Source organism: Chrysochloris asiatica, unplaced genomic scaffold, assembly GCF_000296735.1.
Source record: "Chrysochloris asiatica unplaced genomic scaffold, ChrAsi1.0 scaffold00046, whole genome shotgun sequence".
Lineage (NCBI taxonomy): Eukaryota > Metazoa > Chordata > Mammalia > Afrosoricida > Chrysochloridae > Chrysochloris > Chrysochloris asiatica.
In genome coordinates, this window is record NW_006408564.1 from 7909598 (window position 1) to 7924435 (window position 14838).

At 41.6% G+C, this 14838-nt stretch overlaps 1 protein-coding gene across 1 annotated transcript in view; it reads right to left on the bottom strand.

Annotated features, from left to right (window-relative positions):
- The window catches only part of DNASE1L3 (deoxyribonuclease I-like 3), a 37723-nt gene extending 23263 nt beyond the window's left edge, over positions 1-14460 (bottom strand). The window contains exons 1-2 of the mRNA XM_006862079.1: positions 14260-14460; positions 6647-6735 (exon numbers count right to left, since the gene is read on the bottom strand). Of these exons, the coding sequence (XP_006862141.1) occupies positions 6647-6735; positions 14260-14400 (230 nt within the window). The 5' untranslated portion in view covers positions 14401-14460. The remainder of the gene's footprint in view (positions 1-6646; positions 6736-14259) is intronic.
- Between the last annotated feature and the right edge of the window lie 378 nt (positions 14461-14838).

Sequence of the window (14838 nt, forward strand, 5' to 3'; positions counted from 1 at the left end):
CCAACGTGGTCACCAGCCAGACCACAGATGTCTGACTGAGGTTATTTCTACATATGTATCTGAATGTGATGCAAATATATCCGTGTATGTAGTAGAGCTTACAGAGGGCAAAGTTATGAAAACTTTGGTTCATCATAAACAAACACTTTGAGGGAATTAGTCACTGAGCTTGAAAGCTTAGGACCATAGTCTCAGGGGCTATCTCGGTCAATTGGCATGCATAGCCCACAAAGGCAATGTTCTGTATCCTACTGTGGTGAGCAGTGACTGGTGACTGGGGGCCTAAAGTAAAGAAAACTAAAAATGAGTCTGAGACCAGATGAACTAGGTGGTACCCAGCTGCCTCTACCAACTGCTCTGATCAGGATCACAGTAGAAAATCCTGGATAGAATGAGAGAAAATTTAGAACAAAATTCAAAATAGTAAAAATGACCGGACTTACTGGTCTGATATGTACCAGAATTTCCAAGACTATGACAGTTGTCGTTGTTAGGTATTGTTGAGTAAGTTCTAATTCAAAGTGATCCTTTTCCCTCTCAAACATGGAATTGAGCACTGCCATTTTCACCCAACAACAGAAAAGCCTATAAAGTTAATAGTAACATCCGCCTCAGAAACAGCAACCAAAGGAGACCAAAAAAGCATCTATGCCTAAAAACTAAACTTAGAAACAGAAAGAAAACTACATGGAAACAGGGAATCTAGGGTGGAAGTAGGAAGGTTGTAACTAATGTCGCAAACAAAATGTATCAAACTGTTAAATGGAAAATTAGTTTGCTCTGTAAACTTTGACCCAGACCACAATAAAATGTCTAAAGCTGCAGCATCTTCTTAACTTCAGCTGAATAAGAGCAGAGGTGGTATTTAGGGGCAGACTTAGACAGTACAGAAGTGCCTTGGGCTTTCGACTCATGTTTTTGGAACCAGGAGTGTGGGCAGTGGATTCAACTGGGCTTTCATCTTGGGAAACTGGGCCCTATTTTGAATCCAGCCTGCCAAGTCTTAGTTGGCAGCTTCTTGCAGTGACTCAGCTAAGAGTGACTAAGTCCCCTCCTGATTTACAGAGGATTGGGGGTGAATAAACAGGCTTGACTATGCCTTGAGTCCACAGTATACTTTAGGCATGTTGGGGAACACCCAGGTCATGCTATTGATGGAAAAACTCGCCCAAGACAAGCTGGGGAGGGGGGGGAATGGCCCCCGAGTGTTCTACACACCTGAAAACTGATGAGAGTCACTCCAAGGAAATCTGAGGGGACTCAGAAGAGAGCAGTGACATTGAACTTACATGAGACCCAAGTTCAAAGGTTGACTCAGCCAGTTACTTTCTGGGTGACTTTAAGCAGTTTCTAGGGAAGAAGGACCCAATAAGAAAGGAAAGCAAGGGCTTACAGTAAGCACAAGTAAATCCCTGCTTACTATGTTTACTGGGTACTCTGTGCTTATCAGGGATTGTACATTTGAAAGGAGGCTTTGATTTCATAGGAAGGTGCTGTGGGGTTGGGAGAGCCAGACTTAGAAGCAGAATCTTTGATATGGTGAAAATGTGAAATTGTTCACTACAGAGTAGCAAATAATGACAAAGAAGCCCAGGCTTATCTTGCTTCTTGGGTACTCAGACACTGGACTGGTCTCTCCTCTCTCTGCCTCAGTTTACTCAGCTTTAAGAAAAGCAGTAAAACTACCTCCCTCTTAAGGTTGTTGTAGAGAATACATGAATTAGTTTATGTAAATTGAGGGACAGGATGCCTGACACAAAGTTAGGTTATCAGTGACAGAGGTGTCTCTCAGGTATGGTTTGTTGTTGTTGTGAAGTGCCGTCAAGTTGATTCCGACCCATAGCGACCCTGTATAGGGTTTCCAAGGAGCAGTTGGTGAGCTTGAACCACCGATCTTGCAGTTCGAATGACTTTTCAGTCTGATGCATTAGCCCACAGGGCCACACAAGGACTATGGTATTATTATAAAAACAGAGAATAGTCCAAGTTCAACACATTTAATAGCAACCACTGATTAGTTTATGGATTGCATCTCAAAAATTCTCACCACTGGACCAATAAACAACATTCTTACCAACAGAGAAAAGATTGAAATTGTTAAGGACTTCATTCTTCTTGAATCAACTATCAACACTCATGGAAGCAGCAGTCAAGAAATCAAATGACATATTGCATTGGGTAAATCTGCTGTGGAAGACCTTTTTAAAGCATTGAAGAGCAAAGATATCAGCTTGAGGACTAAGGTGTGCCTGAACCAAGCCATGGTATTTTCAATAACCTCATATGCATGTGAAAGCTGGACAGTGAATAAGGAAGACCATAGAAGAATTGATGCTTTTGAGTTATGGTGTTGGAGGAGAATATTGAAAGTGCTGCCAAAAGAACCAATAGATCTGTGTTGGAAGAATTGCAGCCTGAGTGCTCCTTGGAGGCCAGGATGGCCAAACTTTGTCTCTCATACTTCGGACATATTGTCAGGAGGGACCAGTCGCTGGAGAAGGATATCATGTTTGGTACAGTGGAGGGTCAGAGAAAACGAGGAAGAACCTTAGTAAGATGGATTGGCAAAGTGGCAGCATCAATGGGCTCAAGTGTGGCAACAGTTGTAAGGTTGGTCCAGACTGGTCCAGGCAGTGTTTCATTCTGTTGTACATAGGGTCTCTATGAATCAGTACTGACTCGATGGCACCTAACAACAACAACTGATTAGAGGTTGCTGCTGCATACCATCAAGTTGATTCCAACTCACCCTGTGTAAGATGACCCTGTATAGAGTTTCCAATAATGCAGATCTTTACAGGTACAGAAAATCTCATCTTTCTCCTATGGAGTGGCTGGTGGATTTGAACTGCTGACCTTGCAGTTAGCAGCCAAACACGTAACCCACTATGGTTCCAGGGAGGCATATCTGCAGAATATAGTGTCTATGACTATCAATTTGAAATTTCTCTGACTACTAATAAAAACCATTGTCGGATAAGCACTGAACTGCTGTACAGGGTCATAATGAATCAGAACTGACTTGGATGGCACTTCACAACAGCAACAAACCACAATAGCTCTTAGTGAGCACTGCTGCATACCAGGCACAGTTAGACCACTTGTATGCATGTATGCATAGTTTAATTTTGCTAAGTCCAGGAAGGGGGCTCTTTCTTTAGCCCTATTACATGGAGCCAATGAGGCATCAAGAGGCTTGGTAACTTGTCCAGGGTCAAGGCAAAGTCAGGATCCAAATCCAGGTGGTCTGAGCAGAATGTGGATTCCTAACCCTCAGGCTACCCTCTCTTTTTCAAAGACAAAGATCAGATGCAGAAACAGGCTAAAACAGAGAACCATTGCTTTATTCTGAGAAAACTGAGGCCCAGAGATAGTAGGGGCAAGCCCAAGAGACCCTCTCTTATGAAGGACAGTGTCTACAACTGTTGTTCCCCTAATCTAATGAGTCTAGACTGCCCCTTTATTTTTCAAAAGCAGTGTGAGTTTTCCTACTTAGCAATGTACAATAAGCCAAATGTTGTTGCTGCTATTAGGTGCTGTAGAGTCAGTTCCAACTCGTAGCCACCCTAACTAGGGTGTCTGAGGAGCTGCTGGTGAGTTTGAACCACTGACCTTGTGGTCCAGTGCTTATTATACCACGGCACCACACCAGTTTGTTAACTCTAGGTGGTGGATCCATGGTTAGTGGTTATACCATTCTCTGTGATTTAAAGTATGTTTGAAGTTATTTCGTAAGAAAAATAGAGGTATAACATTCTCATTGTGGAGGCCTTGAAAAATACAGAAAATCCATAGAAAAATTACATTTAAATCCTTTGTATATTTTCACCATGAGATAGCCACTGGGAACAATTTGCTGTGATTTCTTTGAAATTTTTACATGTATTTTTAACATAATTTAGCTACATGGTACATAGAATTGTGTACCCTAGCTTGCTGCTTAATCTTATAAGGTACCTACAAAAAAAAAAACACAAAAAAACCACTGTACTTGTTCTAAAAAACTAGTGTGTCTCAGAACCACCCTGCAATATTGTTAAAATACTGATTCCCTTCTCAGATGTTAACATTCAGTAGATCTGGGGTCATGGGTATGTATGTTTAAATGACTATCCTAGCTGATTTTCATCTGGGTGGGTCTGTTGGTCAATCTTTGAGAGAGACTATAAATCATAATTATCAATCAGTGTCATTTAAAACTATTTGAGGGCATTGCTTTTTTGTTTTTATTGATTTTTAAATTATGAAATTAATTCTGTCATTTTATAACACATTAAATCACACAGAAGACATAAGAACACCCACACTTGCAGATAATACCCACTTGACCTGGCTTCAATGACTGGATGATCAGAGCTCAACTAGAAGAAGAAAAAAGAAGAGGGAAAAAAAGAGAGTAATCTGATACAATTTGATGAATTTGACCTGCAACTATGGATGCAGTGCTCAAAAGAGGGAACAAACTTTTCCAGTGAGGATCATTCACACCCACTCCATACACAGAGTAGACAGGGATGGGAAACTTGGACTTTGGCTACCCAAAATGGCGGCGGGGGAGGGAATACAAAGGCAAGAATTGACTGGTTTACAAGCTTTCAAGAAGGAATCTAGATCCAGAGGGCTGAGAGGAAGGTAGAATCTCCAATGAGTAGTACCCAATCTGTCTGGGCAGGACTGATGAAAGGAGATATAGATAGTACCTCTTGTGATACAATAGTGAATAATGTTATCAGGACTGACTGCAAGGGTTGGAAATGTAAAGGTAGATGTTTTGTATCTAAAAGAGTGGAGTAACTGACTTTGTAGTCCAGGAGCTGAGGTCCCTGGGACCATCAAGGGAGAAAAGCTGAATGCGGGACCCTACCCTGAGAAACGGTGATGCCAGAGATGGAGGCAGAGACATAGAGAGATGGAGCAGCTGGGGACTTTAGACCCAGAGAAGGAGAGGGGCTGTGTGCTGACAATCAACCGGAGGACAGGCTTGGAAGGTATACCCTTTGGTTGGTTGATGATGCGTGGAGGGGATTGTAAAGATGGCAATGAAATGATAATACGATAGGATGAATGTAAAGCTAATGTTGTCCCATGTAAAGTATCATATAATTCATAATAAAACATTAAAAATAAATCACACAGAAGTAAATACAACGCAAATGTTCCCCATTTTTTCAGTGGTTTTTCCTTGCCTCTCATGCTCCTAGAAGTAATAACTATTAATGAGTTTGGAGTGCATCCTTCCAGTCTTTTCTGTGCTCATACAAACCCAGCTGGTTGTTGTGGAGCCAATTCCGACTCATAGCAACCCTAGAAGGCACAGCGGAACTTACCCTTCCTTGTTGTTTGTTGTTAAGTACCTTGGAGCGTTTGTGAGCTGCAAATCTTCTCCGGCAGAAAAGCTGGTAATTTCGAACTGCTGAACTTGAGGTTAGCAGCCCGATTCATAACCACTATGCTACCAGAGCTCCTTGCCTTAGCAGCTGAGAATTTAACCAGTGTACCACCAGTCTCCGTATACAAACACTGTTATTGTTGCTATTAAGTGTTGTCTAGTCCATTCCCACTCAGTGACACTGTGAAGGGTTTTCAGGAGCAACTGGGTTCATAGTCCAATGCTTATCTTACAGCACCCCCAGCACACATCAGGAGTCCTGTGCAAACACTAGTATTGTTAAGTGCTGTAGAGTCAGTTCTGACTTACAGTGATCCTGTATAGGGTTTCCGAAGAGTGGCTAGTTAGCTTGAACCACCAGCCTTCCAGTTCAAACCAACCTTGCAGTCCAGTGCATTAACCCACAGTTTCTACTCCATGCAAACACTTGTTGTTGTTAAGAGCCTTTGAATTGGTTCTGACCCATAGCGACCCTGTATAGGGTTTCCAAGGAGTAGCTGGTGAGCTTGAACCACCGACCTTGCAATTCAAATGACTTTGCAGTCTGACACATTAGCCCACAGTGCCACACCAGGACTGCTGTGTAAACCCTAGTACAACCTTATTCATGTCTAGCATGGTGTGATCCCAGAAATGTGCTACAATTCTGACCTTGGTCTTGTCACTAAATATGTCCTGGCCTAGTTACATGCTGGATTCTAGTTATAGCTCTAACTTTTTTTATAGGAAGCAATTTTTTTATTGTGGTAAAAAATATATGAAAGGGCTTCAAAAAGTTTGTGGGAAAACTGCATTATCTTTTAATCCCATTTTCCCCAACTTTTTGAAGCCCCCTTCATATATGTAACAAAATATTTGCCTTTCAACTGAGTATGATTTCTAACAGCTTCATAATTTTCCAGGTACATAATTTTATTGAATCTATTTTCTATTGTTAGCATTCGATCTTTGCTTTATACGAGTACTTACTTCAAAGCCCAACCTCTTGTCTGCTTCTTTCATATCTCTTTCTGTCTCCTCTTCTCTTTACCTTCTTTTGCTTTATCATGTTAAAACCATAAGACTGAACATCCTGAAGACCCTGGCTAATAGAGTTGGGAGCACCAGCAGCTCTGGCCCTGTGACCTGGTGGTCAGGATAAGTGCAAATTTCAGTTTTCTCAGGCTTTTTAGGTGCCCTTACAACTGACCTTGAACCTGTACAGAGCCTGGACACCTGCTCTTCCCAACACCCTCCCCCCCAACTCCTTATCTTTACCCGTTTAGCTTCTCCATCAGCATGGGACAGATCATATTGTTACTGTCCTTGATTTCCATCAGGAGAATGATGTCACAGCGTTGGATGACCTGCAGAGAGAGAATTTCCTTACTATGTTGTAGGTGTCACATTGGGTACTTCAGGAGGTAGGTGCTCTATTATGTCCATTTTAATGAGGAGAAAGCTGAGACTCAAAGAAAGCTATGTAAATGGCTCAAAGTCACCCAGTTACAAAGTGGTCAAAGTGGAATTTGAGCCTACACAATGTAAGTACAGAGACCATAATCATGACAACCCCACCCCCTGCATTCTATCATTTATCTTTGCTTGAAAACTACAATAATAATAATAGATATAAGCGTTTATTAAGAACTTAATAAGTGAAAGCTCGATCCCAAGTTGGATACTGCAGAAATAAAGAGGTATGATTATTATTGTTGTTGTTAAGTGCCATTGAGTTAGTACCAACTATAGCCACCTTGTATAGGGTTTCTGAGGAGCAACTTGTGGACTTGAACTTCAACCTTTTGGTTTGCAGTGCAATGCTGATCCTACAGTGCCACACCAGAAGTCCATTGTTATTATTGAGGACAAATAAATAGAAAGTCTTGGTGTGGCACTGTAGAATCAGCCCTGGATTTCTGGTATGCTGCTATACGGTCAGCACTTGACTGCAATGTCAGTTTGAACCACAAGGTCAGCAGTTCAAATCCACCAGCCACACCTCAGAAACCCTTTATAGGGTCACTATGAATCGGAACTGACTTGATGGCATTTAACAACAACAACAAGTATACATATATATCCTTTGACGCAGTCGTACTACGATGAAGCATGCCTTCTTTTGAAAGGAATTGCCCACTACTGCTCTGTGCCTCAGTTTCCTCATCTATAAATGAAGGATGATGATGGTGGTCATTCAAGGAGCCCTAGTGGTATAGTAGTTAAAAGGTTGTTCCTCAGGAGAAAGATATGGCAGTCAGTTTCCATAAAGATCATCACCTTGGAAACCCTATGGGGCAGTTCTACTCTGTTCGTAGGGTCTCTATGACAAGGGATCATCTTGATGACACTGGGTTGGGTTTGGTTGCTAAAGGATGAAGGATATACTCAGGACAGTATCCACTTAACGAAATCTCCCAATAAATCATTATTATTTGTACAAATCAAATAGGAAGGTTTATTGCAGCAAAAAAAATTGGAAATAAACTTTGCTGTTGTTTTTAAGTGCTGTCAAGTTGGTTCCAACTCACAGCGACACTGTATAGGGTTTCTGAGGAGCAGCTGGTGAGCTTGAACTGCCAACCTTGCAGTTCAAAGGGTTTTGCAGTCTGGCGCATGCACCCACAGAGCCATACCAGGACTCTGGAAATAGCCTTAGCATGCCCAAATAAAAAAATATAGCAATAAAACACATAAATTATAATTCTACACGATGTCCTATCTTGTGTTTGAAACATACTTTATTAACACTTTCTTATTTGGAAATAACCTTAGCATTCCCAAATAAGGAAGTGTTAATGAAGTATGTTTCAAACACAAGATGGGGCAGTGTGTAGAATTATAAGTTATGTTTTTTTGTTGTTCTTTTTTTTTTTAAATTAACATGGAAAATATGTCTAATAGAAAAACAGGATGTAAAACTGATATATAGTTTCTGTGTTGCGAGATAGATGCAGATTTTTGTATAGAAAATATGCCGGTAGAATTCACCCAAATGCCAGCAATTGTTACCTTTGAGTGACAGGATAACGGGTGTTTTTTTTCTTCTTTATATGCTACTATATTTTCAAAATAGTTCATATTGAGTACAATTACCTTTATAATTAAAAAAAATTAGTGTTATTACAAAAAGAAAAGAAAACTACTTGATGAAGAATGTAGTATTAAGACATATTAGACATAATTCTAAGTGCTCAGCATGAATTCAATGAGTTGTCTTATGTAAAGTGAGTAATAGTTTACCTGGGACATAGTGAGGTGTTAACACTTGCTATTCTTATTATCTACTCATGGAGTCCTGGTGTGATGCCACAGGTTAAGAAGCACTAGACTGTTAACTACAAATTCGGTAGTTCAAACCCACCAGCTCCTCCTTGGAAACCCTATACAGGTTTGTCAGCAGAAACTCTATCCTTGTATGAGTCGGAACTGACTCAATGGCACTTAACAACAACATTATCTCTACTCATTAAATTCTCACAATAGCCCTGAAATTTGAGTCCTCTTTTTATCCCATTGCATTATTGGGAACACTGAGACTTAGTGGTGTTAAGTAATTTGAACATCAGTTGGATGCTGAGATTAGGATTCACAATCAAATTATCTAAAGCAGTCCAGTCGTCTAAAGTACAGTTAGCGGTCTCTACTCAGAAGCAAAAGAGAAAGAAGGGAAACAAAGTAGAAACTAGTCTGTAAATGTATGAGTCGCTTCGTGTACCTTGAAACCAGAAGAACTAGATGGTACCCAGCTACCACAACTAAATAATCTGATGAGGGCCACAATAGATTGATGCTGAGACTGAGGGCAAAATTCTTTAGAACTTCAGATTTACTGGATCAGTTGACACTACAGGACTCCCTGAGACTACCACCCTGAGATAGTCATTAGCTTTGAGCCCTGAAGTCATCTTTTAGCAAAATACTAGGTTGGCTCACAAAATCAAAGATACTATCTTTGAGTATGGTGCTCCACAAAAAAACTATCTAAGTGAAACTAAAAGGTCAACCATAGCTCTAAGGCAGAGATTATAAGATAAGGGGGTCAGGAAACTAGAGTACTAGAAGTGGAAAAACCAGAACACAGTTAAAGAGAATGGTGGCACTTTGGGGAAAATGGAGCTAATGTCACTGAACCATTTGTGTAGAAAATCTCAAATGGGAATCTAAGTTTCTGTGTAAACTTTTTCCAAAAAAGCAAAAACGAGATCCAAATTTTTAAAACTTCAGGTTATATAGCTACAGAACTCCTTCTTGATTACTACACTCGACAATCAAGGAAATCAGCAGATCCTCAGACTGCCCCTCCTCAAAGACCAAGGGCCTTTTTTAAGTATGCTGATGGGTCCAGATTCCCTTTCCTGAGTGGAGGGGTTAAGACCCTAGATTTCCTGTTTACAATCCAACAACCCCTTTCCTTGCATAGCAAACATTCCTGAGTTCCACATCTCCAGAAGTTAGTGATTTCCACTTGCCTCAGGAAATCCAGGAATATTTCCTGTTGACTAAAATCAATGAACAAGATCACACTACCAAAGTTCTCCTAGCAACAGGAACTATGACGTCAGTTGGTTAGTCCATGCACCTCCCCAACCATCCATCCATCCATCCACCCATCAATACACTGGATCATCATCTGACACATTTTTATCAAGAGCCTGTTATGTTTCATACAACGTGCTAGGCGTTACTTTATTCACAATTTTATTCTGTCATGAGTGAAAGAAAACAGGGAGGGAGGTAAGAAAGGAGAATCATACTAAACCATCTGAGCCAAGTTCCCGAAACACAGATATCTTCCATACTTAAATCTGGTTTTAATATTGTAAGATAAATGGAAATAAATGTTCAATTCCATCCCTTTACAAATAAGTAGACTTTAATTTTCAAACTAAAAAAATAGTATTGCTTTTTATAGAAAAATTGGAAATACTGAACAGACTATTAAAATCACCTGATGATGTATAATGCCACCACCCAGACACTTTTCTATGGTTTCTATACTTAGGTATGTATATGTACAAAAGTACACAAAATTGGCACCATACTATGGACTCTGAATCAAGTGGTCTAGGGTTTGTGTGTTGACTGTGTCACTCATCAGTTGCATGACCTTTAGTAAGTGGCTTAAGCATCTGGAGACCCCCATCTTCCTTATCTGTGAACTGGAACAATTCACAGCTCCTTGCTTATGGGGCCATCTTGGAATTAAAGACCATGACAGACAGAAAGCTCCCAGCCTGGTTTCTGGCACAGAACAGGTGCTCAGCAAGCCGTGGCCATATTGATCATTCATTTTTGGTTCTGCCTTTTTTATTTTTAACCTAACATTATGCTGTGAGCATTTCCTTCTCTGTTATTAGACAGTCCCTGTTCAGTTTTCAAATCTATTTTAGGCATGCTCTTTCCCTGCCATGCAATTTAAGGCCAGCGTACCAGGAAAAATACATTTCTGGGGGCTCCATCTTAGTAAGTGGAGAGCTAAGGATGAGGCTTCCCCACCCCCCACAACTGAGACTCTCCCAGCACCAAGACCTGAAATCCCACAAGATTTCTCCAATAAAGCCAAATGTCTGACTGTTTGGGTATGAGTTTAAGTGACTATGCATGGCCAGGGAATCCTGGGGCAGGAGGAGTCATGAGAGGGAAGAGCAGAAGGGATGATTTTGAAAATATCTGGGCAAAGGGAAGCTCATGCATGAATCCTTTTTCTGCCTATAAACAGAGAGCAGTGCAGCATGGTGCAGAAGAGCCCAGGTCAGGTGTTGGGCACACCTGGTACTTCCAATACTAGCTTGACCCTGTACTCCATGACCTTGGGCAACATTATTTCACTTTTCTGAGCTCCACTTGCCCTATCTGCAAAATGGGCATGATAATCTAAGAGGATGTGAGACTGAATTTAGATGTTGTTGTTGTTATGTGTCATGGAGTCGGTTCCGACTCATAGCGACCCTTAACAGGGTTTCTGAGGTTGATAGTGCATGTTAAATGCCCAGCCCACAGTGAACCGCCTTGGAATGATAATGATCATTTGCTATAAACTCTATGAAGATGGAAGATACTGTCTCTCATGCCTACATTGCATCACAGTGCCTGGGATTACATCTGTCACACGGTGGACCTTCAGTGAGTATGTGTTACATGAACAAGTTCTGTTCTTTAACCGACCCAAACTGAAGAACAGATAGGAGACTCACCCAGGTAAGGTTTGGCATCTGTAGAACTAATGCGGACTGGCAAACCCAAATGGAGAAGGCTGGCCTTCCTTGTTCTTCTCCCTCCTCAATGAAGGCAACATGACAATGACAAGGTGGTACTGAACTCTCTTCTGAAGAAGTAATTCAGTGTGCAAAAGGCATCTCCACTTATTCAGCGGGATTATGTGGTTGGGTCTGATTTCACCTCTTCCCCTTACTAGCTATGGAAACCTGAATAAATCACTCTAGCTCTCTGAGCCTCAGTTCTCTCATAAAAAACAGGGCAATGCCACCTACGTTCTACTATGAAACCAGTAGCATTGCCATTGAGTGAGTTCAGCTCATGGCTACTCCAGGTGTATCAGAGTAGAATTGTGCTCCCTAGGATTTTCAAAGGTTAATTTTTTTTTTTTTGAAGTAGATCATGGCCTTTCTTCTGAGGTGAGTAAACTCAAGCCTCAAACCTTTTGGTTAGGAACTTTAACCATTTGTACCACGAGGGTCTCTATCACAGCATTCAATAGGATAGAAGATACAAAATACATGGTCTACAGTAAACTCAGCAAATGGACCCTGTACATATTACTACCATAAATCCTTGAGATTTTGGTTCAGCTGTCAGTGTTGTCAGGTGACTCTCACAGTATTTTGGGATGGTCTCTGTTTACAGGTAGTTTTTGAGCCTTGGGAAAATCTTCTGACATGCTTCAGATTAGCTGTGATTGGCTGTTGTTCATTTGCCAACCTTTCAGGGCTCAGAAGCTCAGGGAAGGTGCCAAGTGTCGGTTTCCACCATGAAAGAGTCTGTGATGCTGAATTTAGCAGAGACAGTGTTTAAGGTAGCCTCTCTCAGGTTGAACAGGTAAGGAAAGCAATGGGAAATCAATAAGTAGCAGGCTCCATAGGGCCATATGTGAGGATGGAGGGAAAAAAATGTGCCTGTCGGAGTTCTCTGTTGACACACGGAGCCACAGTTCCCACAGGCTTGGCATGACTGTCATAGCTAAGCAATCACATTTAGGAGGTCTTGGGCACAGTCCAAAGGGTAGGGCCAATTAGCTCTGAGAGGATTCATCCAACTAAGCACAGCGCATGACAGTCCTAACTCTAATCTACCTTGCCTAATAATAAAAATAATCATGACTCTCATTTACTAACACCTGCCTTATGGGACTCTGCCTTACACCTCTTGAATTCTCTTGGCCAACAGATGCTACAGGTAGTATGAGCCCCATTCTGCTAAAAGGAATTCGAAGCTCAGAGAGGTGAGTAACTTCCCAAACTCACACAGCTGGCATATGAGATGTGAACCAGGGCTGCTGTTAAAACCCAGCCTCTGTTGCTTTCTAAAGCAATAACCACCCTGTCAGAGTCCCAGGAAAGTTTTTAGTTACCAACATCAAAAATAAAGGTGCCTGTCCCCTGACTCCAAAGTGAACAGAGATATTGGCCATATCACTCCCAAGGAGAACATTAGTTAAGTGGAGTGAGCAATGAGAACTGACAGTTGGGCAGAAGGGAAGATGAAGGAAGATGGAAAACATAAACCGAAAAGAAAGAAGGAAGAAAGGAAGGAAGAGAGGCTGGGTTGCACTGATGATTTAAAAGCCCAGGCTGGGCTGTTGTCCCTGCTCCGCCACCCACCAGCAGAACAATGTTACTTAACCTTTCATGGTTCATCATTCTTTACATGAGGGATGATAATCCTCCTTCATGAGGATGATGACATGAAATCATGTATTTAAAGTACCAGACACATGTGTTCAATAAATGGTAATAAGAATGAGAATAGCCAACCCTTGCCAAAGAAGAATCCATGCTTTTGAATTATGATGTTGATGAGTATTGAAAGTTCCATAGACTGACGGAACAAACAACTCTGTCTTGAAAGAAATACAGCCACAGTGCTCCTTAGATGGGAGGACAATGATCTTTTTACAATGCAAATGTATTACAAACATGTTATCAGGAGGGATCACTGCCTGGAGAAGGATATCATGCTTGGTAAAGTAGAAGATCAGCAAAAAGATGGCCTGACATAGTGGCTGCTGTTGTAGGCTCAAACATAACAATTGTGAGGCTGGTGTACGATCAGGCAGTGTTTTGTTTGGTTGTACATAGGGTCGCTATAAGTTGAAAATGCCTCAACAGCCCCTAACAACCACCTGGGACTTACTGTGAGCCATACACTGTTTTAAGAGCTTTGCATTTATCAACTACTGTATTTTTCACAAAGGAGCCTGGAGAGGCAGTGGTTAAAGCTCTTGACTGCTAATCAGAAGATTGGCAGTTTGAACCTACCAGGCACTCCATGGGAGAAACATGTGTCATTCTGCTCCCATAAGGATTTACAGCCTTGGAAACACTATAGGGCAGTTCTAATCTGACCTATAGGGTCACTATGAGTTCGAATCAACTTGAGGGTAGTGGGTGGGCATTTGTCATAGTGCTTTGGAGAAGAGACTGCAATTATCACCAGTCTACAGATGATGACACTGAGGCAGAGCAAGATGAAATTGTCATTATTGTAAAAGCTGCTGTTGTTATTGTATTAAAATTTCATGCCAGCCGCTACCTTCACCTCTTAAAGCGGATTTTCACTCAGTGTCTCCTGAATCTCTGAAAGTCTGAAAGCAGTAAAGAGTGCAAGAAAGAAAGAAGAAGAAAAAAACAAATTCAGGAAAGGGTGCTCACCTTCACAATGACATCCATGGTGTTCTGGTTTTCCTTTTTGGCTTCCCCGAATGACCTCACATTGAAGGAGCAGATCCTCAGGGCCAGGGCACCATGCATGGTGAAAAGGAGGAGAAGGAGGGGAGGCAGCCATGGAGACATCCTGACTCTTCTCAGATTCAGGACTCACTGAGAAGACAGCAGTGTTTGGAGTGTCAGGATCCCCGCCGGCCACCTCCTTGACTCTGCTGACTTATAAAGACTGCAGATAACAGGAATTACTGGATTCCTGGCTACTACTTTCACTTCTCTGAGGAACTGAAGATCATGAGTTTCATTCCCCAAGGAAATGGACTAGCCTTTGAGAAGCCCCTGTTTTGATAAGCCTGGTGAAGAAATTGCCTAATTTAGACACCTCTTCTGCAAAGTTCCTCAAGTCCCACTTCTGATACCCTATCTGATGATCTTTTCTGTGGCTGTCTGCCGTGTGACTTTCCTGATAATCGAACTCGGAAGTGGTCTGGTGTACCATCTGGGGTAATTGAGTCTTCTGTTGGGGGTCAGGAAGGACGGGGGAAGTGGAATCCTGCTGCCTTGGAA